A 27390-nucleotide genomic window follows, 5' to 3' on the forward strand; every position below is an offset into this window, starting at 1 on the left:
CCTAAAAGCACTCTTCATGTATGTCAGAAAAAAATTGTTCTACTGTTCCTAATGTAACGATATTTGGTTAAAGGCAGATATGAGACATGCTAATATTCCATGAGAACCGCCTTACATGCTGTAAATGCCGCAGCTGATCAGCCCAAAATTAGCGAAATATTTACTTCCTTTTGTCCACGTGTAGTACATCCTGCGCTGTGTACATCGAGTGATTCGCTTGCGGCCGATTTCCGCCATCAGCGGCGCCAATCAGTCGCGCAGCCCTGTTAAAGTGAGCTAGAATGTTCTAGCTCACTTCAGCCCCGTCCTCAATCTTCCATTGTCACCCGAAGCTTGCTCAGGTTTACGCTAAGGCTTCCAAGACACTGTCAATTCGTCTTAGCCTCGGCCTTTCCCGTCTCTCTCTCTCACTCTCTCTCTCTCTCTATTTTTTTTTTTTTGTCTTCCATATTTGCCACACCTTTATGTCTGCCTTGATTTTGGGGGGATGAGGGGGGAGGGGACATCGTCATCCTATGCATGCGCTTCAAAGAAGGGCCTCCAGCAAGCGGCTTCGACCGGTTATCCTGACGTTGCGTCTAGTCCGGCTTAGCCGTGGTTAACCTCCTGCATGCGCCAAGATGTTAAGCTAGCAGGCGTAAAGGGATTAACCACGACGTCACGACAATCGATGGACACCATTGGCGTGAGCGCGGCTCTACTGCAGGACATTTGCCGCTATATGGAGAAATCGATAATTTGCGAAAATTGCAATTCCGCTGTTCATGAGCCTTCAAGCAAGAAAAGAACATTTGTGCCACGCTTTGCACAAACGATGGCTAACAACCGCTGGAGAATCACAAAATTTTGACTAGAGAGTAGTATATGCTGCCCTCAAAGGGCGACTGCAGGTTCGCACGTACTTGCCGCTATGGCTGCCGTTTTCATTGGAATACTCTGCAAATTAAGTGCATAAGCTTGGCCTAAACTGCCAACCGCCACTGACTCAAACGGGAGGCTGGCTTAAATGGGCATCTAAAGGCAGGGGAAGGCATGCCTCCCGTGGGCAAGCAAGGTTGCGCTGCCATGGCCGATAACTTTTATCGCATCGTTCCACTAGACGATACATGCCAATGACGCTCCATCCTGACGTATGTTTCTTCAGGCTTATCTAGCACATATTACCATCTTAAATGCGGCACAGGTAAATGTTCTGAAATTTACGCCTTGGAGTAATCTCTAGTTAATACACTCAAAAACTGGAAGCGCCGCTATAAGCTTCGCCTTAAGGGTGCGACGGGACAGTGCTAACGGCTCACGTCAGCGCCTACACCTGTGATACAACATGGTACTTACAATATCGGAGGAAAACTTGGTCCATCGTCTGCGGTTTTTTAAAACAGCATGACCGGCAACAGAAGAACGCGAGACACACAGTTCCAATGTAGCCCGTTTTTAGAAACGACACAGCCGACATCGGAAGGGCACGTTAAAATGGTCCAATGTATAGCCCGTTGTTCGAAACGGCACAGCCGATAACAGGAGGTCACAAGAAGAGTTGGTCCAATATCCCCAATTTCTAAAAGCGGCTATCTTCTGCTATCGGGAGGAATAGGACAAACCGATCCAGTGTTGCCAGTGTACAAATACAGGTCCATTATCGGACGGTTACAATACAAACTGGTCCAATGTTACCAGTTTCTAAATACGGCTAGTATAAGGTCCATTATCGGACGGTTACAATACAAACTGGTCCAATGTTACCAGTTTCTAAATACGGCTAGTATAATATCGGGAGGGCACATGACAAACTAGTTCAATGTTGCCAATTTCTAAATATGGATGCAATATCGGGAGGACACAGGGCAAATCGATATGATGATGCCCGTTTATGAGAACGGCGCTGCCATCATTGGGGGAAACATGAAACTTGGTCCATCATTGGATGAGTTGTGTAATGACAATCTAGTTGGAAAAACGTCGGCAATCCTGGATCATTGTAGGACTACTGTTTGCCGATGCATTTCCAATACTGGACCATTGTCTTGTACTGACTGGGTTCGCGCATATGCACTCTGATGCTCACTTAATCCATAAATCGTCATTGTGCCTGTAGTATCCCACACATACTATTCAGACACATTCGAAAGATACCGCGCTACATGAAAAGAGCGCCCGACGAAGATATCCCTGCTTAACTAAGGCGGACGGACCTGCCTGAGTGCCCTATGGGTATATGTCTGACCAGGAATTGCAAGGCCCGTGAGGGAACCCGACTAGACTGTCTGTCACACATAAGTGGCTCTGTTCTCTCCCAACCAACCACTGCGCTCATACGATATTTGTTCGCTAATTACACCACTCCTATGGGCGCCAGGACACGGACTTTGGCATACACAGCTATAGCCAAGCGGACACCTTCGGGTGGCCGACATTTACGCTCGACAGTGTTGGGAGCGTGCATGCATGCACTCTGATTAAGCCTCCCCCGCGTGCTTTCGTGGTGACCCGTGACGAGACCTCCCCGTCTGTCTAGGTTCGGTTAAACCAACCGTTAGACCAAATAGCACCTCTGCGGTCTACCTCCGCAAAGAAGCGCCCCACGTTGCAAATCCACCCACGTGTAGACGACCAGGCACTGCTAAGTGCATTCGAATAACGAACCATGGCGGCCGCCATCCCACCATCACCACCAGACAGACTCGATGGGTGCATGACCCGCGCCAGTAACCATTACTCCCTCTTCTTCTCATTCGCGTTACCTCTTCAGAGCTAGTAAACACAACGAGAAGACGGATCCGCGAACAGCGCGCGGCCCCGGTTCCCCATCGGCCTGCATACCGAGCATGCGTTTTGCAGACACCTGCGCGCCTTTAACGGCGACGCAGCCTTGGCACCGCGTCTGGAGGCGTCGAACAGCCGGCGAGGCGTCGTCGTGACGAAGAATACATTACGCGCGAGATGGCACAGCAGGCCCCCTTCACGCGGAGCGCAAATGTACACGCAGACCAATATATAAATTATTAGTTTCTCTAAAGCCGTTCGATGTCGCAACCATTTTAAAATTGTCTCACGACACCAAACGCAAACAAAAAAAAACAAAGAAAAATAAAAGGAAAATGCGGATCGGCTGGAGCGTCGTGATTTCGGCGTATGTCAAACAATAAAAAATCTTCGCGTACAGTTACCACAAATCGTAACCATTAATGATGAGCAATAACCACGCGCCTGTAACCGCGTGCATGCGAATTTCAGCACATGCGTGGTAACGACAGCGGTGACTCAAAATGTTTTACTAAACGAGCACATATACGTCGCGTCGCGCACATAACAACCCAGCAAACACTAACTAAATTAAAAAATGGGAACTAAAACACTCCGCAATGACCTGTCAAGAATTCGTAATTCGGTGCCCATAGCGAAAGGAGAAAATTTTAAACCGATGTTTTTAAGATACGCACGCTAACTGATCAGGAAGGTACTACCTACTGCGCTGCCTACACGTATCCAAGGGCTGTCGCGCAAGCTTCAATTTGTGCGCAGCTATACCATTACTATTCCCATCAAGAAAGAAATAAATTCCAAGATTTGTCGTTGCATCATTTCATCCTCAAACGTGAATAGCCAAAAGTTTCGCTATCTGTAACGAAACAGAGGCTCTGCTTTGACAATACGTTACACGAATGCAAACGGCATCGTCGTCATATATATATATATATATATATATATATATATATATATATATATATATATATATATATATATATATATATATGACGACGGGTGTTGCAGCATAAACACCCGTTTATGCTGCAACTTTTTTTTTTTTTTAAGCAAAAATGCAAGCGAAGCCCGAATTGCTAACGCCTTTACGACATCCGTATAAGAAAATGCCAAGCATCCTCCTTCAAGTAACCGTGGCTGCGACGGCACAATGAAAACACCATTCCGTCTTCAACGGGCGCGCTTTCGTGTTCATTAGCGGAAGAACCGACCAGCGAATCGTCTCGGACGCAGAAAAGGGTTGCAGCAGCATTCGCTGCCGGCACGGAACGCGCATCAGCGAAGAGCCAGAGGCCGACACGGTCAGCTCCCCAGCCGGTCCGGACAGCAGTGCGCCCTGCTCGCGTGGTGTGGCCCGGAGGGCTGCATCCCGCGTATCAGAGGATGCCAGTCCGGTTGGCGCGCGCAGCGTCCCTGCGTGCCCCGAGTTCATCCTGGCGGCGGCGTAATCAAGATTTAATGCCGCGGCTGCATTCCAGACCACCAGGGCCCGCTCCTGCCTTTCGCGAGTCCGCGCCAGGTTGCACGCGCTAGTCTCTTTGTTGCGGCATTCTCTCTTTCTTTCCTTTCCCTCTCTCAGCGCTGGACATTATTCTGCCACCAACCAATCTCCGAACACCGCCCCTCGCTTTAAGCCATGCCGCGAACCGTCAGCGGCGGCGACGCCTCTCACGAACTCGCACCGCGGCCCATCATCGCGCCACTGAAACTGGAACCTTGCGCAACGGATGCTCGTTAGGACGAGACGACGCACCCGCGAGAGAGAGAGAGCGAGACAGATAACAGCGACAAGCGTCCGTTCGTCAGATAATGTCGACGGAGGCCACTGAGAACGCGTGGCGCGGTGGCTCCACTGTCGTGAGCAGTCTGCATCGGCAGCGCTTCTAACGAAGGCCGCCGCAATTAGCGCGTTCTCTCATTTTTTGAATACAATAACCCCCTTCCCCGCTTCCGATCATCAGCGTCCGAAGCATCCTTGTTTTCTATGGATGGAGAGAGAGACAGGGATGTAGATATTAACCATAAAGGCCTCCGGTTGGCTACCCTACACGCGGGAAAGGGACGAGGGAATTAAAGAGGGAAAGAGGAAAGGGACGTGGACCGCAGTCACAGTTTGTCACCCAAGCCGGTGGCTGTTAGGTAACTAAACAAGTGTCTTGTATGCCTTCAAGGCAGATCCTCTCGGTAGTAGGCACCTACAGCTGGTGGCAAATTGTCGAAACTGACATACGTAACCATCGTCGGTCGCGTAACTTGTACGAAAGCTTCTCGCGTTGTAACACTGCCGGGCAAATGTAGTAGTCTGCTGTCATTGACGTCATTATAATTACACAACAGTGCAATCATTTCCACATATTTTTGGTGGTCTGCAAATATTTACCATTCAGAAGTGGCTGGAAGCGGAAGGGTGCGCGCCGCTAACGTTCGCGGCAACAGCAAGGCAGCAAGAAAATACAACACAGCGTGAGCAGAAAGCTACGAGAATTTCACATAGCATATAGTGTCCCCGCCTCCGAAATGAATGAATGAATGAATGAATGAACGGACGGAAAGAAAGAAAGAAAGAAAGAAAGAAAGCAAGAAAGAAAGAAAGAAAGAAAGAAAGAAAGAAAGAAAGAAAGAAAGAAAGAAAGAAAGAAAGAAAGAAAGAAAGAAAGAAAGAAAGAAAGAAAGGCGATACCGCCTGCCATTTCTACCACGACGGCAAGAATTAATGATGAGTTTCCATGCAGCATGCAAGTTGGAAATTTATTGCCGCGCCGCCCCCACCACTTGCCATATACGGTTTATAGGATTCACACAAACCGCTCGCACGTGAATCCATCTCCGCAAGGCTTTCTTCCAGTGAGTGACGACACATTTAAACGCTCGTTTCGTTTCTTTCTTTCAACTGGAAAACATCTTTCAGGCACAATTTTGATATACGCTTAGTGATATGCCTTTCAGGCAGAGCAACACACAATGCACAGACCAGTGTAGAACTGTGCTGTCGATGCACAGCAACCCCATGTTTAGACAAGATAATAAATCATATACATTTTAACGCGCTCCAGGAAATCTGGCGCCGGCGCTGGGATCGATACATCCGGGCACGCTGTTAGTTGGCAGGTGTCATAGCCGAATTGGCAGGGGCTGCCAACCCGGTTTTCTTTTTCTAGACAGGAGGGTGAGATGGAAATCGAGCTCTCCGGGAACCTGGATCCTCACAAACACTATTCCTAGGCACGCAGGCTCTGACTTGGTTAAAGTGGTGTTTTATATCGACTGTATGCTGTTAAGCATATACGAGATCAGCGAGGCAAAATCCAAATTGAGAGATTAGTAAATAAGCGAGTAGCAAGCAATATGCATATATGCGAATGAGGATCCTCATGGGGAGCCGGCAAACGGGAGCCGGTAACACTGCTTTCATATCTCGCCAGGAGGCAACTTAAATATATACTAGGTTTGATGATGTAATTTGTGCTAAACCAACTCCGTACCAGGGACTCCTACTTGAAATAATCCGCGCGGAAAACACGGACCGACATAGAAAATGACAAACATGGCGTGCTTATCCTTTTCTAGAGGAGTCCATTCCAACTAGTCCAGTTGGCCGTTCTAATTGGTCCCTTAACGATAAGCTGATGGCAAACATACGCAACTTAGAACGCATGTCCCAGTAAGCATGGAAAGACGCTCATTACTGATGCTATTCTTCACCGACAGGTAAGGAACGGGTGCAGCCCTTGGTAAAGAATGTAAATAAAGTGCAGCCGTTTCGTGAAACAGGTGAAAAACATGACCGCAGACCAACCGCAGCGAAACAGAGCGGCAAAGAACAACCACCAGCGCAACTTCGCAAGTCTGCCACGCCCATACGAGAAGCGAGCGAGGGGAAAAAAAAAAAAAAAAGAATGACGCGAAGAAGAAAATCAAGGCGGTAAAAGAATCACATGGCACGCCAGAGCGGGAGCAGACCGAAGCAGATGGCTTCTGCGTTACGCAGGCAGCACGTTTCTAAGCGTGTGCCATTTAGTTGGGCAACGAACCCCCTTTTTTCGCGACAACACGCGGAGCGTGTCTCCGACTCGGTCGGTCATTCACCGGTGGCTGTGTTCCGCGATGTCGCGCACGGGCGGCGAATAAGTGGCCGGTAGGAGGGCGGAGAAGACGTCCGAAGTTGAAAAGTGGGCGCGCTCATACACACAGGGACACCAACGCGTGGAAAAAGGCAAGTTGATATTGGAACCCTTCCAGCGGGGGGCACCAAACCACCACCACCACCACAGCTGCGCAAGCAGGCGCAGCCGTGCCGGATTCCCTCGGGGCGCAAAGAGTGCAGCAGAAGCGGCAGCTTTGCGCGACTTGCCCACCGCTGGCCCAGTCCCAAGATAGAAGCCGAAGAAGCGCTGCAGCAGTGCGGGGCCACACGGAGCAGCACCCCTACAGTCGGCTGCCGGAGAAGCGTGAAAAAGAGAGCGGCTCCACAAGCCGCCCCACCGGCGCCCGCGACCAGGCGCTGCTGCTTTCTCTCTGGCCGCAGCTCCAGACGCTGTTTTCGTTTCGGCATCAGAAAGACCAGTCAGGAGGAGGTGGGGCCCGCCGAAATTTTTAACCATGGCGGCAGCTGTAGTGAACACCGCGGAATGCCGACGTGACCATCATCCGCATGCAGGGGAGGTTGCTCGGTTCGCTAGTATAGAACAGGGCAGGCTCCGTTGTACAAAGACCGCTGTCAAGTCGAGAGGATACGACGCACGCTTCTACAATGTGCGAGACTTCGACTGATTAACGGATACGTGGGACGAACGCTGCCAGCCGGCGCATGTACTCCGCCACAGCGAGCGACGCAGGACCGCATGAAGCACGCCGATCGCAGATTGTAATATGTGCGCACGCTACAGCACTGGCCCTTCGCTTCTGTGAGCGGGCAGGGCGGCCAGGGGGGCGGCACTTTCTCCTCGAGACCCGAGCCGCGGAGAGCTCAGCAAATACGGGTAACGCCACAAGTGGTCGCTAAGACCCCGCAAGATTCCGGGGCATCGTTCGATGCACGCGTATACAAATACACTTTCCTCCTTCTGTGGCCGACCAAACATCGGGCGGCAGCGCAATCAAAAATGGAAGGAGCACCGGCTGCACCGCCCGATGAACGGGAGGTGAGGAGAAGCGCGCCGGCTCCGGAGTGAGAGGTCGTCTGAGCTCAGCGGTGACGTCGGTCTAGACAGCGGCGCAACGCGGGAGCCGCCGCCGCGGACTGCTAATCGCCACGGAGTCCCTTTCGCTGACCCCTCCCCTTCTCATTCACGGCTAGTGTCGGATGAAGGAGAAAGCTGGAAGGCTGCGATGACGACGGAGAAGGAGTAGCATCAATACAAAAGACGCGCCGCGCGTCCGTCCCACCATGCGGCGGCGGAGTAGAGGATTCACGAGCGTCGCGCCCCCGACACAACACAATGCCGCCCGCTCAGCCGAAGCGCACATAACGAGAGAAGACGCGATAGGGATCACCGCTAGGTCGTGACGGCGGCGCACAAGCGAGGTGGCGAGCCTGGCAGAGCAAATACGCCGGCGGAGGAGGACGGGGAAGGGAGATAAGAATCGACGACAGGGCCCTGCGAGGCTGACGACCGCTTCCTCCGAGGACAGAGAGAGCCTGGGCTACTGACCCCGCGATGGCCGACACACGAGGGGCCCTCTTCTACTAGCAACGGAAAATGAAAGCTCGCTCGTGAGAGCGAAAGTGGCTCGTTTAATTGCGACATTTGGGCGCATTCCTCAACAGCCGGCCTTTGGCTTTTCGCCCTTGTGCAAGGACCGCGCGTGTCCAACTGAAAATCCAGCAGGCTTTCGAAAATAGGGCCAGCAAAGGACCAATTCGTCCTTGCCGAACCAGGAGCCGCGCGATGCGAAACAGGATAAACAATTTGACAGAGAAATGAGAAAACACAGCACACGAGAAACAGCTAAGAAACCTTTCCACTTTACGCAGTGAGTGGAGTCTTCATTTCAAGACCCCAGTGGCCTGGGCTGCCGCTCTTGCCTGAGTTACCAGCCTACGCCGGGTCGCTAGGTCAGAGCATAGCAGAGTGGCCTACCACTGCGCTTCCGAATGGTGTGTTTATGTCCGCAGGTCCCCCCCCCCCCCCTTTTTTTTTTTCTTCTTGAAATAACGTTTTCTCTCTCTCTCTTCTACTTTACTTGTGACGAGCCGAACTACCACTGTGTCGCAGTGCTACTGAGAGCCAATCAAAAACTCAGTACGGGGAAAGTACACAAATTACCATGCGACAGACAAACTCGCTTCAGTGATGGTATCAGTTCAGTTCAGGCGTTCAGTCGTGTCCGACTCTTCGTGACCCTATGGACCATGTCACGCCACGCTTTCCGGTCTCTCACTATCTTCTTAACATCACATAGCTTCATCTGCAATGCCTCGAGAATGCCATCTAACCATCGCGTTCGCTGCCTACCCCTTCTCCGGCGACCCTCAACCTTTCCCAACATCAAATCTTTCTCCAGCGACTCCTCTCTTCTCATCAGATGACCAAAGTAGCTGAGCTTTAACTTTAGAATTTGACCCTCCAATGAGCAGTCAGGGTTTATGGTCGACAATATCGACTGATTTGATCTTCTGGCAGTCCAAGGAACTCTTAAGAGTCTTCGCCAGCACCACAATTCAAACGCGTCAATTCTTCGGCGGTCAGCCTTTTTCACAGTCCAACTCTCGCATCCATACATCACAACTGGAAAGACCATAGCACGGGTTATACGGATCTTGGTTGGCAGACTAATGTCTCTGCTCTTTACTAGGCGGTCAAGGCTAACCATTGCTCTCTTTCCCAGAAGCAGGCGTCTCCTAATTTCATGGCTGCAGTCTCCTTCCGAGGTAATCTTGGCGCCCAAGAACAGAAAATCTGTCACAGCTTCCACTTCTTGTCCATTGATGCTCCAGGACTTGATAGGGGAAGACGCCATGATCTTCGTCTTTTTAATGTTCAGTTTAAGCCCAAACTTCTCACTCTCTTCTTGTACGCGCATCAGTAGTCTCTTGAGTTCCACTTCACTTTCTGCCATTAAAGTGGTATCATCCGCATATCTAAGGTTGTTGATACGTTTTCCAGCAATCTTCACTCCAGCTGATGACTCGTCCAGACAGGCCTTCCTCATGATGCACTCTGCATATAGGTTAAATAGGCAGGGCGACAGTATGCAGCCTTGCCTCACCCCTTTCTCAATCGGAAACCAATCAGTAAGACCATGCCCAGTTCTGACTGTGGCCTCTTGCCCTTCATAAAGGTTCCTGAGGAGACAGATGAGGTGAATTGGAACTCCCATCTCTTGGAGAGCTTGCCACAATCTGCTGTGATCTACGCAGTCAAACGCTTTCGCATAATCAATAAAGCAGAAGTAAATGGGTTTCTGGAACTCTCTTGCTTTTTCCATGATCCAGCGAAGGTTGGCAATTTGGTCTCTAGTTCCTCTGCCCTTGCGCAACCCAGCTTGCACGTCCGGAAGCTCCCGATCCACATACTGCTGCAGCCTACCTTGCAGGATTTTTAACATCACCTTGCTAGCATGCGAAATAAGCGCAATCGTGCGGTAGTTGGAACAATCTTTGGCACTGCCTTTCTTTGGAATGGGGATGTAAACTGACCTTCTCCAATCCTGTGGCCATTGCAGGGTTGTCCAAATCTTTTGACATAATGTACGCAGTGTGTTAACAGCGTCGTGGTTGAGGTTTTGAAGCAACTCAGCTGGAATACCATCAATTCCGCTAGCTTTGTTCTTAGCAAGGCTGACTAAGGCCCATTCAACTTCACTCTTCAGGATGCCCGGCTCGACATCAGTAATCACAACCGTCCTATGTTGGGTTTGCACATCCGGGTCCTTCTTGTACAGTTCTTCTGTGTATTCCTGCCACCTCTTCTTTATCTCTGAGGCTTCAGTGAGGCCTTTGCCTCGTTTGTCCTTTATCACGCCCAGCTTAGCACAGAAGCTTCCTTTGATATCTTTGATTGTCTTATACAGAGCTCTTGTGTTCCTTAATTGGCTGTTGTCCTCAACTGCTTGACACTGTATGTTCAGGAAGGCATTCTTATCTCTCCTTGCTATTTTCTGAAAATCCGCATTGAGAACCTTGTATCTTTCTCTTTCCCCCATACCTTTTGCCATCCTCCTTTCCTCAGCTATTTGCAAAGCCTCTTCAGATAACCAGTTTGCTTTTTTGCATTTCTTTTGCTTTGGAACTACCTTAGTAGCAACTTCTTGTATTATATCACGAACATCAGTCCACATCTCTTCGGGCTCTTTGTCTTCTAGATCTAATTCTTGAAATCGATTCCTCACTTCCACAGCATATTCTAATGGAATCTGATCCAGATCATACCTGAAAGGCCTTCTAGTTTTCTGCGTTTTCCTCAATCGAAGCTTAATTTTGGCAACAAGAAGCTGATGATCGGTGCCACAATCGGCCCCAGGCCTTGTTTTTACTGCTTGTATAGCGCTTCTCCATCTCTGCCGGCAAATAATATAATCGATCTGATTCCTGTACAGACCGTCCGGTGAAATCCATGTGTACAGGCGCCTCTTGTGCTGTTGAAAATGAGTATTCGCTATGGTCAGGTTGTTTTCTTGACAGAACTCTACTAGCCTCTGCCCAGCTTCATTTGGCTCACCAAGACCGAACTTGCCTGTAATTCCGGATATTTCTTCACTCCCGACCTTAGCATTCCAGTCTCCTATGAGAAAAACGACGTCTGATGATGGGGTGCAGTCTAAAAGGCATTGTAGGTCCGCATAAAATCTCTCAACGTCAGCTTCTTCAGCAGCAGTGGTCGGTGCATAGACTTGGATAACTGTTATGTTGAAAGGGTGACCTTGGATCCGAAGTGAAATCATTCGGTCGTTTTTGGGGTTGTACCCTAGCACTGCTTTGCCAATTCTTCTGTTTACTATGAGAGCGACCCCATTCCTTCTCTTGGATTCGTGCCCACAATAAAAGACATAATGGTCGCCGGAGTTAAATTCTCCCATTCCGGTCCACTTGAGCTCGCTGATACCCAAGATATCAATGTTCAATCTGTCCATTTCTCGCTTGACGATATCCAGTTTACCTTGCGTCATAGATCTTACATTCCATGTTGCTATGTGATATATCTCCTTGCAACATCGGACTTTCCGGTCGCTTCCCGACACATCCACAACTGAGCGTCCTTTTGGCTTTAGCCCAGCCGCTTCATTCGTCCTGGAGCTACTAGGAATCGCCCTTTGTTCATCCCCAGTAACATGTGGGACGCCTTCCAACCTGGGGGGCTCATCTTCCGGCGCCATATCGATAATGGTATTGTGACTGGCCATAGGGTTTTCTTGGCAGGAAATACTGGAGTGGGTTGCCATTACCTTCTCCAGTGAATCACATTTTGTCAGAACTCTCTGCCGTGACCTGTCTATCTTGGGTGGCCCTACACAGCAGAGCTCACGACTTCATCGAGTTTCGCAAGCCCCTCCGCCACGACAAGGCAGTGATCCATGAAGGGGAGTGATGGTATACATCCTCCAATAACAATAGTGGTTAGAACACTCGGCTGCTGATCCCAGGGACGCGGGTTCGATCCCGGCCGCGACGGCAGCTTTTCGATGGAGGCGAAAAGAAAGACGCCCGCGGAACGATGTCAGTGTGCGCCGAAGAACCCAAGGCGGTCAAAATTTCCAGTCATCCACTACAGCGTCCTCGTCCCTAAACATTATTCGAAACTCCGCGAGTGGGCTTTCCACGCAGCACACTTGGTCAAATGAGATGGCGGTGTTCTAAAGAATAATTAACGGCGAGCGTCAGGCGTGCGGACAATAAGTACTAAACACATTTTGTTGCGAAAGCAACACTACAACAGCCACAGCGAGACCTCGGGTGGCCGCAGCTACGTCGTGCAGAGGCGTAGCTACGAGGAGAAGACGAAGAAGAAAAAGAAGAAGACGAAGAGGAAGCTGAACGCTCGGTCACCGGCAGCTAATGCTTTCGCTCCACATTCGGTTCAGCAGCGTTGAACCCTTCTCACTTTTTTGAAAGGTAAAGAAACTACGCGCTATCGCGTTGTGATAGCTCGAAGAGGATGCTCGGCCACACTGTCTAGGCTATAATAGATCTGTGCCAAAGCTTAATTGCGGACCTTTGCCTAAGCGTATACTGTCCCAGAGACTAAGACTCAGTGAGCTCTATTGCTGTCTTTAGCAGAGCCAGTAGTCGTGGAACTTTGGGATAATGCCAGCACGAAGTGAATGGAGAGGAGGACACTTACCTGGACCGCCCCCAGGTCCATCATGTCGTAGTGGAAGTGGGCGCATTCTCCCAGCTTGGGGAACCGCGTCCCGGTCTCAGAGTTCCTGCACAGGAAGCGTGGATGCGAGACTTTAGGTGAGGAGGAAACAGCAACTTTTTCCGCGGTGTACTTATACTTTCCAGTGTACCTGGGAAATGCCATCGTTCACCAGCAGGCGTGGGAGTTTTTGCAAATGGGAACGTCGTTTAAACTGGAGATAACGTCAAAGGAAAGATAAGCGTTTTGCAAATCACCGATATGAACCATTCGCCAGAAAAAAAAAAGGATATTTCAAGAAAGTATGGCATATATATATATATATATATATATATATATATATATATATATATATATATATATATATATATATATATATATATATATATATATATATATATATATATATATATATATTTGAGAACTTTTTTTTTTTCGAACCTGTTCTCAAAACATTGTGTTCCGCGAAAAAAAAAAAAAAAAGTGGTCGCAGCCCAACTGCAGACATGATGGTAACGCTAATACGGACTTGAACAGCAGCGCCTACAACGAATGACGTGGGAGACAGCGCTTACAGCTCTAAAGCTGCGTTTAGATTTTAAGCCTACTCGTGGCCAAGACGCTACGCGCCGTCCGTTCAGTGTTTAAAAGCGAAAACATCAATATAGCTTAGTTGGGGAGTCATAAAGAGCTTACAACCGCGGATTCGAAAATTAAGAGGGCGCTCAGGCTTCGCCTTAATTAAGAGTAGACGGCTTTTAACACCGTTTTTAAATTCCGCCAATTTTGGCAATGAGTGACTGGCTCAGAGTTTGGAAAAGTGTTAGACGTCTTTAGTTGGTTAGGTTTTTGGGGAGGGGAAAGCGCCGCATGTATTTCTCAGTGGACACCAATTCTTACAATGAACGTGGTACAATTGGAGGTATGCATGTCACCAGTTCCCCAATCCATGTTGCAAACAGGAATACATGGTATATACTAAATCAGACGCGAAATGGTGTGACGTCACCATGAACGCTGCACAAAGAACGTTTGCGTCACATTTTTGATATCAAAACATATGTGCGTACTTTTTCGACGCCTTTATTTTTTATCCGTTCTGGGTTACGGCGACGACGACGCCATGTCATCACATATGGTGCGGTATGTAACTATAGGTGGCCGCGACTACAACTGAGGAGCAGTCGCTTGCGAGTATATAACTGGTGTTGGATCGTAGCTGAAGAGTAACCCAAGCAGCACAAGCCATGGGCCCAATATTGCAGTGTTAATTGGCAATGCAGTGGTCCTATGTAGGGCCGGACACTGCCAGCACAGGGCCAATATTGGGCCGATAGATTACGCGCCTTGGAAATTAGGTCCTTTCACACTTGCGAGTCGCAAAGGGCGTGCGACAAGGAGCCGCTGGTCTCGTTCGGAACGAGACTTGTCTATTTTGACTGTTCACCAGTAACAAGAAGACGGATGTAAAACTAACTTCCGCTCTCTCCAGCTGAGCCGCTGGGTGTTTACCGGTTTGCGACCACTGCCACTGTCGCAAGGCTGGAAAATCGAGCAGTACTTGACCGGCCTGCGACTGTCGCTTTACGACCAAAACGGTCGCACAACCTGCACGAAACTTGAGTGTGAACGGGCCTTAATTAGCTCGATGGCGTTGATATATTAAGAGTTTTGTTTGCTTGTGTGACCGCAATAGATGCTATACTACTATAGTTCGGAAACAGCCGCGAAGCGCGCACCTCGCTGTGCCACGGCGCCGCCTTCAAGAAGACGGCATCGCACGTTGCTCGAAAATTCGACGTGTGAGCGCAGATGGATTTCCTGTCTCTAGTTGGCTCGTCGCGCGCATCTAATGTCGATAAGAAAGCTTTTTACAACGCTACCATCCTTGCTGCAAGCATCCGCCAGACCGGTCTTAACTGCCGGGATTAATAACATCGAATATATATATATAGATCGCAAACGGAACGGTACTAAGTTTCCGCGTTAGCAGAGACGCCTATACAAAACATGCACGAGCCCTCAAGACGCAAATACTAGCCTGCCACTCCAGATCTCTCGGACACTAACGCGAAGCAGCATTCGCCTATCTGGTAAGCTGCCTACGACAAGTAAAGACTGTTATGAAACGCATTTCTGGAAGTGGGGGGAGGAGGCGGAAATAGCTAGAGTACGCGCGGTCGTTTCGTGCGGCGGTGTGTCCTCCGTTGGTGCTCGGGACCATGCAGGGTACCGCAGCAGCTGCGCATCGCTTCTCTCGCTTGGTTAATCATGACACCAGCCTAAACACTAAACTATACAGGAGCATGGTGACACATTTCAGGTATACGTTATTTCTCTACGTTTAACGCGACGTCCCATGTCGCAGAAAAGCCAGCTTCGGCGTGTGATGGTGGTTGTTAAGCATAAATCAACAGGAAGGAAATAAATAAAAAGTCTTGCAGACCCACGGAACGGAACTCAGTTCCTTAAGACTGAAAGGCGAGCACGCAACCGCTCAGCCAAAGATCAGAATCGCTTCTGTACGAACAAAGGTGAACCTAGTATATGCATTTTATTCCGAATGTTCCGAAGCTAATTACAGCAGTAATAGTTACTAAGCGCCAAATAAAATTTCCGCTGTTCGTACTTCCGATTCTAGCGCCGGCATGTGGTTATCACTGGAAAATCCCACGTGGTGACCACACGGGACCAGTATAACAAAGCCCTCTATACCAGTGCGGGGCGCTGTTATACTGTACTGTGGATAACTAAAGGAGCGCTGTGTTATGAGAACAAGGACCGATAACGCTATCTCGTTCAACTCTCAAAGGCGAAGCTAAAATTTTATTACATTACCAGGACATGAGTTAAGCAACAGATAAAAGCTGCACCAGTGAGGTAACATAACTTAAGAAACGGAAAAACAAACCAGCAAAGGGGGGAGTACAGTGTGCCAAGTATAGTATATCGCCCTTCCGAGCTTAGAACAAAATATTGAACGAAAAAAAAAAGTAGAATAAGGCAAAAGAAGCCACTTCAGCAGCCAAGAACATCTGCCTATATCGCCGACTAATACATTTGCCCATCGGCCAGAGCATACGTTTATCGTGGCGGCCTTTCTCACTTCCTCGTCCAACCGCGTCCGAATTAAGTGCGAATGCGGACTGCACAGAGCGCTCATGTTCTACAGACTCGCGCTACAAAAAGGTGTGGAAAACAAAATGAATGAAATTGGCTGCGTCTTTGATATGTCTAACAAATGAGTTGTGCACCTAGCATTCAAACGACTTCGAGTCTATTGGTAACCGTGGGGCTGTCATTAAGGCACATCACAGACGACACGGATACTTCGCACCTGCTCCACACTGCGTCTGAGTGAGCTTTCCACATGAGCATGTGGCCTGAAATGCCTCGCGTGCGCAGAAACAGCGTGCCCATATTTCTAACAAGTTATGTTTCAGAACGGGAAAGCGCGCGCGTACGGCTTCCTCAGTTTGTCTCGGGCCCGCTCGGACCCGCAATCCCAGCGTCGGGATGTCTCTACCCAAACTAGAGCAACGAACGGAAACCTATCTTGAAAGCGCAAACAGCCGGTATTGCGACTGCCTATCATTAAATAAAGGACAAAGAACACGCCAGCAGAAGGAAATGAGGCCCCGCGGCGGCACGCAAAGAGGCCGCCTTCAATCTCCATTACTTTCTCGTAAAGGCCGCTCCAATCGTCGACAACGCCGCGATGGCAGCCTATAAAAAGAGCAGCCGAGCGCGGAATATAGGCGGCGGTACCGGGGGCAGGAGGAGCACGAACCCAACGATGACAGCCGCGGCGACAGAGGAGGAGGGATGATAGCGCCTAGTAGCTGCCACCGAGAGAGCAATGAACTACCGCGCACTGCTCCTGCTGTTAAGCTGCGGCGTCGGCGTTTTGATATCGAGACAGCGTTTACAGCCAAGTGGCTGCGCTTCAGGAGGAAGGGAGGGTCCCACTTGCACCCAAACGACGCACGCCACTTGCGCGCGAGTGCTCAAGCCCGGTGCTCGATGAAAGGGCCGGGAGAGCGGCCAGCTGGCCCATCGTGCGAATGGATCGCTTCACCCTTCGGCGTAATAAACGGCAGGTTGAACCTCGTGTCCCTAGCCCGCGCTGGCGCGGCGAACGACCTGTATACTGGCCTACAACCAGACTAGAACGCTATAACCAGACGAAACGGATGTTAACGTAGCCTACAGCCCGCAGTTGCCAGTCGCACGTGTGCATTCTTTGTTGGAGAAGTGTTCGAAGAATGGCCGCCACGTATTTCTGTTCTAAGGCCCCCGAACGGGGCAGTAGACCGGAGGTATATGCAGTCTAGGTATATAGTAACTCCAGGCTGTCCCATCATCCAGTCGTCCAAAGAGCCTCCGCTACACACATCATTGATAACATTCGTTCTAGGGGCGTCTTCGCCAGGGCTTGCGGTCACCAGTTACGCGGTGGATCCCATTCTCTTGTATAAAACCGCCGTTTTTCAGATACGTGCCCGGCTCAGTTATTGCCGAGTCAGGGCAGTTACCGTTCGTTTCCGTTATCTGCATGCTTACTTTTCCGCCGGCCCACTTCTGCATTCAACCCGCGTATTGAGGCGGCGCCCATTTTACCACTGCACAAATTCGCCAACGTAAAAAAACACAACTAAATCGTACACGTTTAATCACGAAGAAATCCATAATGCACTCGGCGGCATGCCGCCTCAACGACGCTGGCCGGCCGTCGATGTGCAGTGCCACTGAGAGAAAATGGCCTCCGGCGGCGGCCCTTGCCACATCGCATTTGGTTAATGCGTTCGCCTCTTCGTGACCGCGCACATCGTTTACAACGGCTGCTGCTCTCCGAGGCAATCTTGGCGGCGATCGTTTACGGGGGCCGTTTGCTTTGCTTCTATGGTCACTCTTATACGCGCGCGGCCATTTCAACGCTCGGCCGAAACTAAAGATGAGACCCGCGCTCGTGCACTGGTCGAAACTGCAGGGGGAGTTACAGGAAGGACTTTTTATCGCGACCGCACGGTCTCACAGAGCTATCGGAGATCTGTATGACAGGGGTAAAAAAAAAAAAAATGCTATCACTTGCGGCACATCGCTGGGGACTGCCGCTGAAGGAGTTTGTCTTGTGGCTGACTCGAATGTATACGCACTAGAGAAAACTATGAAGACGTCTTTGAAGCCACGTACGTTAGGGTTCTTCCTGCCCGTGCTACATATAATTTGTTTTTCGATCCCATTCGCTACACCAGTTCGTGAACATCCTTGTCACTCAAATGGCTTGGAGATGGAACTCATGTTTCGAGCCATATATGTGGACTGATTTCTTTGCAGAAGGAATGATGGCGGGGCAAGTCGGCTGAAATTCATGCGAGAATTTCAAGCGGCAACATGACAAGTACAAAGGAAGCTCAAGTAAAAGAAAGCGCATTGATAGTTTCAGTTTATAGAACGCTGTTTTCATAAAAGAAAAAAAAAAAAGGGGGGGGGGTACATTAGAGAACCAGGAAATTCCAGAGCTAACAGTGTGTGGGGGTGGGAAGGGAGGGAGGGATAGGTTCATTAAAAGATGCATGAGTTGTGGCTGTAGGGAAAAAAAAAATTTTTTTTTGTGCCTGCTTTCGCTTCGTTGCTCCAAATTCAAGTATGAAACTGTTATATGATCCGATAATGCCTAAATGCACTCCTCGTTTCTTTATAGAAAAATCATAAGGTTGCGATATGAGAGAAAATGAACATAACAGCCGGAGTCAAACCAAAAGCTTGCAATATTTACACGAGAGTAAAGATATAGAGGAGGAGAGAAAGCAAGAGCGAAGAGAACGTAAAACCGTACCGAGTGTTCCTTGCCAGACTGACCATCCGTGATTTTAGCTCCGAAACCGCTGGTCACAAAAATGGCGAGTACACAACTTCGGGGAAATCTCACTCACTGACTCAGTGATAAGACACTCGGTTACTAAACTGGGGTTCTCGAGTTCGAACCTGACCGAGCGAGGGCCGCGTACCGACGCAGGAGAAACGCAAGGGCATCCGTGTGCTCTACGATGCCAGATCCTCAGGTGATCTAAATTATTCCGCAGCCCTTCACTGCGGCACCACTTCCTTTCTTGTTTCATTCCCACCTTCCGCCCATCGGCGCGGTTCAGGTATCCGCCGAGAAGTGTCACAGATACTGCCAGCAGCTTTCCTTTCCTATAAGCGTTTTCGTTTCTCTTTTACTTACGACTGCAGCGGCACCGTTAAGCCGAAGCAACGGGGGACCTACCCAAACCACCAAGGTGCCCTGAGCAAACGGGCCGTCGGGCCGCCCGCGCGCATTTTACGATCGCACAAACGCGCTCTGCCGCCGATCGTGGCGCGTTGTAAGCCGGGCGACCAAGTGTCACGGCCGACCGACTGGCCCTCCGCTATCTTCGCGAGCCGAAGGCGTTCCAGGGACCCGCTCAGAGCACGCTCGCTGAGCCATAACGAGCACCAGCATGGCCTCATAAACGGAGCCGAAAAACAAGGCCGGACGCAGTACCGGCAGTTAAAGCCCGCATCAGCGCAAGGGGAGTTTGCTCCGCAATTGAAACTTTTTTTACGCGCGGTGCGGGAAACAGGGGGCGCTCGGCTTCGTGGGCGCGCTTATATATAAGCGTTTAGGACAAACGACCTAGAGCAGCGAGCTGACGCAGTTCGCCGTGACCATTCCTTTCGGCAATGGCCGAACAAGTGTGGGCGTATTGATGCAAAAGCAAGTACACAAAACAGACGAAGCAGGCGCGAGTACCGTGGGGCTAGCAATACCGCTAAAGTTAGAGAAAACTGAAAACGAACATATAAAACAATATAAAATAAACTGTCGAGGGATCAAAGCACAGCGTCGATGAATAATACAGAGGATGCGAGTACCGATGATGCGGTGCGAGGAACGGAAACGGGGCTGATCCCGCGCGATACTACCGATATAAGGGTCTCTATTGCAGTATAGACATGAGTACGGAATGCACCTAAGGAAGGGAATGACTCGGACAATTGCGGACAACAGCTGCTTCCCGAGCTGCTGTCGGTGCGATCTTGACAAAACGCAGCGAGTCAAACAAAAGCGCTCGTGCGCGCAGCCAACATGAACGACAAGGAGGCAATGGAACATTGCTGTCACGAAACGACGCAAGACTAGACCTATACCAAAGCTACCCTCGACATACACGGTATATATAACAAAAAAAAAAAAAAAAAAAAGACAGGAAAAAAAACGCAAGTTCACGATGTGTCCGAAAACAGAGGACCTTCAACGTGCTGCATTGCGTCAGCTGTTATGCTGGTTCACTAGCCCCAAGCAATATCAACAAAATAGAGAATGGCGAAGAGATCGTCTCTCGTTGCACGCGAACGCACGCACTCGCACTTACGGGCCTGCGCACGTACGATCACAACGCCACCTGGACAATGATACGAGGCCAGAGGTGCCCTCAAGTGTGACCTCATCAGCGCTGGTTCGGAGAGCACGACCCCCGACAGTTGCCGCCGCGAAAGCGCAGCACGCTCCAGCGCCGACCGCGCGCGGGTCGCTCGCGTACACCTCTCGAACAGCTCGAAAGGCGACCAGCGGACCGCGTGTAACGACAGTGACAGTTGACAGCCGGTTTTTCTCTCGCTTCCTACGACACCCTCTCCTTCGCGCACCACGAAAACACCCCAGCCACTCCGTACATAATCGTGCGCCGGGTGCCGTCGTCATTTCGTCCTCACGCAATCCGCGTCGCGTTGTTCCGACCAGGAAGGAGCGTACTACGGTGCCGGCAGCGACGAGAGCTGTGGGCGCGAAAGCGCGTCGTGCTCGACGGTGGCAGGTCTCGATTATACGCGCCACTCGCGAGCGGTTATTATTAGCGACCGGATGTGAACGAGCGCCAGCCTCGAGAGACGCAGGTGGCCCCCGCAGCCGAGTGCGCGTACACCGGATCAACTCTGCTCTTTCGCGACTGTATCCCCTCCCCATCCCAAATTACCAGGGGAGTACACACACGAGTGCGATTCAGCCGCTCCTGTCCAGCGTACGACGTTGCAGCGAAGGAAATTAAAGTAAACGAAGAAGCCTATACCATTCCCGCTTCCGTATAGGAACACGCGAAGAGGCGTTACAGACACGACTTAACGTTCGAAGATGGGGCAACCAACATTTTCACGGCGACACGGAGTGCCATACATATATAATCAAGAGGAGAGAGAACGAACTGCAATCTATTTCCATGCTCGATGTGTCTTCGCAGTATCGTGAAGATGTGCGCCTAGAGAACGAATGAGAATGCTGGTATTGAAACGTACATTGCCTACCCCCTTGACGCATTGGCAGTCGAAAACGGCAGGTGGCACGGACCGAAGTACTCATCAGTCTCCTTTCATTAAACACCATTAGCATCCCCTCGTCGGAAAAATGAAATTGTCTAGCGGAGTCGCCCCTGTCGACCGTTTAAAACCTCGCAGCCTCGAATTATATCCCGCGCATGCCTCTGGCAGGTGGTAGATGGCAGGTGACTGATGTTCTCTTTCGCTCGTGGAAGTCGCCGGACGTGAGTGTAGAGCGCGGTCTCCTTCCGCCGCCGAAGATGTTGTACCTGCTTGAGATGAGCGATGTAGGTTATAACAAACCGCGGCGCTAGTTTAAAACGTAATAAAATCGACATTTCAGCTAGTTGATATATATTCCAAAAACTTGCAGCGCCCTTCAGAAACGAGCATTAACTGTCGTTTCTTCAGACAGATGATAACATAATTTTGTAGCCTATCGTAGAAAACACTAACGCGCGTCCCCCAACATGAATCTCATCGATCGTCTGTAAATATTTTTCTTTTCTTTCTCTGTGTAGGATAGAACGAGAACGCCGCATGGTCAGGACGCAATAACGCAATCTTATGTAAAGCCTGGCAGCCTGCCTAGGACGCATGCCCCTCTGCGGTAGAACACCCTCTTGTACACCAAAATACGCTGAGTCAGGTCGTTGGACGTCCGCTGTGGGCCTGTGGTCACCCGTGGCCCCGACCCTCGGCACAGTCGCTTCCTTATTCCCGGCACGACCTCGATACGTATCACAACTTCTGGAAGTATCGTGGGGCAAGCGCGTGGCCGGCCAACAGACACTCGTGGCGTGCTTGAACAACCACGCATAATGTATCAACAAGCTTCCCCAGCGAACGGAACGACGAGGCAGGAGCGCACGCTCTGCCAAAGACGCACGAACACCTCGTACGACCGCGCCAAACAAGAGACGGGAAACCTGGCAGGAAGCAATCGCAACAAGCGACACACGCAACAGCGCGAGGCCGAGCCCGACATAACGCAGCCTTTCTCTGCAAGTATCCCACGCGGATCCTGCAGCGCTCGGAAGCAATGCAATGACAGCGACGCCGAGCTGCTCGCCGCAGATTCGCCTCGTCTATAGCGTCGGTTTCACAACAATGCCGCAGGGAGCAATGGCGCAACGCTAGCCTCGATTGCGGCCGTCAGCGTAACGCAGGCGCGCCGGAACAAAGACACTCGACGCGTGACCTATCCCCGCTTCTCCCCCCCGTATACTCCGATGGCATCCCGTTAACCAAACGCCGGCTTCGCCGCCGCGCAAGTGTGCTCTGCGGGAGAACGCGCTTCGGGGGATGCGGCGGGCGCTGTGTTTTGACCATTAGCGCACAAACGCATACCGTATTTGCGCATTTTTAACCAACGTCTGCTTATTTCAGAGCATTCTACCTGCGGAGCATCGTGAAAGCAAAAACGGCTCCATTTAACTCGGTAAAAGGTCCAGCAGCAGTATAGTGTATAATATAGGATTACAGTGTGATAAGTCGAGCTTAAGATATTTGCTCAACAGTTCGATATCCCAGGAGTAGAGACAAACGAAGATTAATACCAGCGCATCACAAAAAACAAGTAAAAAAAGAACACGTTTCATAGCGCTTAAGCTGAACACAAGCGTTACGCGAAAATTCCATTTAATCCCAAAACCAACTTATACAGAATAATATAAGCATATTCGTGGAATGAAAAGGTAGTGTTAAGGCGCTTCGCGTCTACTCCTAAGGCGAAGATTGAGCGCCCCTTTAATCTTTACTTTTTCGGCCTTGTGTCCCCACCAGAGGACAGGGAAGGTAAAAGCGGTGCTCGCGTCGTCTGAAAGGCACATCGAATCTCCTGGTACATATTACACGATATGCCACTCTCTACGGTCCGACCTCTCCTTGCAACTGTATTAAACCACACTGCGTAAAGACGCCTCGTTAGTTAGCAGACAGCTGCAGTCGTCCTAAGGTAGCTAAACTGCAGCAGGAGGGCCGTATGAGGCGCATCCTTTCGCATTCTATGAACAGCAAAAAAAAAAAAGAGTTTTATTATGAGGCGCAAATTTGGGTGACTGCCCCGGCAGGTAGTTGGGTGACTGCCCCGGCTAAATGTATCTGTACTGCTCACAGTAACTAAAGAAGTGCGCACTTGTTCGGTGTCCAGACCTGCCAGGCCAATGAGGAGCGATCCAGTGAAGTGAAAAGAAGCACTGAAACGATTCCTGAGCACCTCAGTGCGGTTCGCAAGTTACGAGCAAATGAAAGCCCAACGCCGCGAAATGCATCCTGGTTAGTAGACACCTTTTCATCGCTCTGAAAGAATCGCACACATGCTCCACGTGCCAAAGGTTGACCACCGCTCTGTTCGGACCCCGCCTGCCCATTATATGCATGATACCTCGAATTTCCGCTAGTAGGTTGCTGCCACAATCGACGCCACTGAACACGTGAAGCGATAGTCCCCGGAGAAGTGACTTACGTCGAGGGCTCGTCGCCACAGGAGTTAGCTTCAACGTCATCCCTACCGTCGTCCGCTTCGGCACCCGCCTCAACGTCGTCATAGAGCCCGCGCTGAAGCAACGGCGCACGGCCCAGGTGAGCGCCATGACTGCCAGGACAAGTGTCGCCTGCAGCAGCGTACTGACAAACGAAGTGGACGCCCTGCGGCGCAAACCCGCTGCTGCCGGCCTTGAACGCGTCCGCGAGAACGTTGCGAGTCGTTGTTTTGAACGTCGGTTTGCTGCTGCACGATGTAGCGGTATCCGATTGCTGAGGGTGACCGGTTTCGAACACTGCGAAATCCTTTGTAGCTTCTTCTTCTTCTTCATCCCAGGACCTGAACAGGCTCAAGGCGAAAGAGCAAGCCGCAACGGAGGGCTCTAAACTAACTTCGACCTGAAACGACCGTTGAAGCCTCAAAACAGGGTAATTTTTTGCGCATTTCGTCCACACAAACGCGGCCGCCACGTACTTACATACGGCAGGACCACTGCAGAAGACCTTGTCTCGACACGTACAATGGGGCGGACATTTTTTTTTGCAGCAAAGCGCTCAGACGGTGCCAAAACCCAACACCTTCAAGGTATACCCCACCCAGACGTGCAAACTTTCCGAAACGTCATTTTCTTTCGGCGTTTTCCCTGCGTGCCTATTACCATCGAACGATGCCGAATGTTACGGAATGCAAATTTATCTCCTCACGCACTAGCTTCACTACAGGATCGCGATTCTATCCTTGCCCCAAAATGACACATGTCCACAAAGGAGAGAGAGAGAGAGAGAAAGAGAGAGAGAGAGATAGATAGAGAGATAGAGAGAGAGAGAGAGAGAGAGGAGAGAGAGAGAGAGAGAGAGAGAGAGAGAGAGAGAGAGAGAGAGAGAGAGAGAGAGAGAGAGAGAGAGAGAGAGAGAGAAGAACGGCTGCGAAGGTGTTTCCTGCACTAAACAGTGCACTGGAAGCGACCTTTGATGCCATCAAATCCAAGGCCGAGTGGAAGAAGAAGGCGGCTGTCCGGTGTGTTGAGGCGAGGCTCAAGAATATCCCTGGCAATCCGAAAGTTGTTAACCAGAAGCTGAAGGCGGCTTGAAGCAAATTGCTAGAGCGCTGCCGCACAGCGCACGCTGTTTTGACAAGATGGGATATAGGCCTGTCCAGAGATGCAAAGAAACTACAGTAGTTCCTTTTTTGTTTCTTCCCTTGCGTTCAGTAAGGGGGCTCACGCAAACAGCTCGACGTGAGGCTGACACGAGTCGATTTTCGCACAAGAGGTGTCATCGCCTGCGACGACGCGTAGCAAGGGAACCTGGCCCCGACTCAAGGAAAATTGCAAGAAACGAGTGAATAAATACACAAACGGTTTGTTTCGTTTCCCGGGGTTTAAAGTCCCGAAGCAACTCAGGCAATGCGGGACACCGTAGAGGGGGGATCCATGAATTTGGAGCAACTGGAGCTTTTTGACGTGCAGTTACATAACGATACACGGACGCCTTGATTTTCGCCACTACCAGAACTGAACCTACGCTTTAACTGGGAACAGCAAAAACAGTGGTCAATGACGAGGCGCACACCAGCGGGCCCAGCCGCAACAAGTACGGGCGCCTACAGCTCAGGTCACGGAGGGGTGCAGTCAGAGGAGCATGATCGCCCGCTAGAGGGAGCCGATAAGAACACCAATAAGATACGATGGATAGTCGAACATACAGAAAAAAAGACAGCGCTCATGAAACCGAATACTCTATATGCGGTCATTCTAGCAATGAATTCAATCTCTACATTTAGTGAACCAGAAACACATTTTTTTCTGGTTTTCAGGAATCTCATATGGTTCCCCTCAGTTGTTGCGCTTGTTTTCATCATCTCCTTGTCTTTTAGGGCACTATATGGTTAACTACGCACATGTTGGAAGAAAATCAACAAGCAGCCTACGTGGAAGATATAGGTTAAGATTAAACAACAAAAAAGTTGATCATTGCTCGTACTACCTGATTTGTTTAAGACAAAAATGCGTGGAAACAAGGCTGCACGCACGTACAAACATCCAACCTCGTTACGTGCGCATACGGATTGTTGGTTTGTAGCGACCATCACAGCGACGAGCTCGAGTTGCTTCAAATGGGTCGCACCTTGAGAAAGCAAAAGCGACGATGACCGACCTACAGAAGTGAATGCAGCCCAAGCCTGCCATGCTATCTGCGAGCTACTCATAGCACTTTCATGTAAAACAAGTACATCTTCGTGGCACCGATCATGCTTTTCTTTGACTCGGTAACTTATTTACAAAAGCGCGCGGGTCAACCAACCCAGATTCGTACTCTCACTGTACGATCATACGTGCGTGTCACATTGATACGACATTCCCGCTTCGTAAGAGAGAGATAAAAAAAAAAATAAGGGCACTAAATCAACAGCCCGCTTTTCTATTACAAAATACGAAGAATACACAGGGCGTTATCGCTTTGCGAAAACCCCAATCAAACGGAGCCGGACGTGCGATGCTTACGAACAGACACTGACACGCGGCCAGGCGACCCACCGTGGGAGAGTTACCCGAGCAAAAACAACAACGACGGAGCCAGTCGGGGTTTCTGGGGAGACAAGAATCTCTGTCGAGCTGCGTGCCTCCGGAAGAAGTCCGTCAGCTCCCGACAAGAAGATAAATAAAGCAGGGGAAAAAAAAAAATCAAGGCGGGCAACAACCAAAACAGAAAAATAAAAGAAAAGAAACGCTAAAGCCGCACAGCGGTAGCGGAAGCGCCGCAATGTTTCACACGTATATGGGAGTCGTCCGAGCGCGGCCGCCGGGATAAGCGATGCGCCGCATCAGCGTGCCGCGCGGACCACAGCCGTCCAAACACGCAGCCAAAGAGAAGCCGGGCAAGGGAGGAAAAGCGGAAAGGACGCGTATAAAACGCGTTCCGAGAGGTTTCGCACGTCGGTGGGGCAACCGCGCTGCGGTCAGGCCTAATCATCCGTGGGAATCTCTTCGCTGACCCGCGACTCGCCGGAGGCGCGATGCGTGGGCCTCACGAGCCCCTTATACAACAACATTGCGGTATACAGACACACAAACATTGCAGCACGCACAAAAGGAGGGAGCTGGTGCAAAGCTAGCGAGTTGATGCATTAAGGAAGCTGGCAATCAACGTTTTACTATAAGCTCTCAGAGATATGAAAACGGCTTCTGCTGGGGAACAATTGCACCAGTGTTGGTGAACATCAGAAAACAGGGTAACAATGTTAACTAATAAGCTCGCTAACTATCACTTCCGGTAACTAACCTTTTAACTATTACAGTGAAGCATTAGTTGCAATCACAGATTTGTAGCCGAATATTAGTAGCAGCCATGTCAATTTTTAGAAATCAGAAAACGTGATGACGCTCGGATATTGCTCAACAAATCTTGACTATCTCGCGACGACGCGCACTTTCGTGAGGTCTAAGCACTGCGCCCGCGCAGTCAATCAGTGACGCAAGGGCCGCCATGCACACTGAAAGGGGAGGGG

General features: G+C 50.3%; 1 protein-coding gene across 3 annotated transcripts in view; it reads right to left on the reverse strand.

Moving 5' to 3' along the window:
- CdGAPr (GTPase-activating protein CdGAPr) overlaps window positions 1-27390 on the reverse strand; it is a 236132-nt gene that overhangs the window by 56191 nt on the left and 152551 nt on the right. For all 3 annotated transcript variants that reach the window (XM_084606870.1, XM_084606871.1, XM_084606872.1), the window contains one exon: window positions 13044-13128. In XM_084606870.1, the coding sequence (XP_084462996.1) occupies window positions 13044-13128 (85 nt within the window). The remainder of the gene's footprint in view (window positions 1-13043; window positions 13129-27390) is intronic.

Source organism: Amblyomma maculatum, chromosome 6, assembly GCF_055883805.1.
Source record: "Amblyomma maculatum isolate TAMU_Amacu chromosome 6, ASM5588380v1, whole genome shotgun sequence".
Taxonomy (NCBI): domain Eukaryota; kingdom Metazoa; phylum Arthropoda; class Arachnida; order Ixodida; family Ixodidae; genus Amblyomma; species Amblyomma maculatum.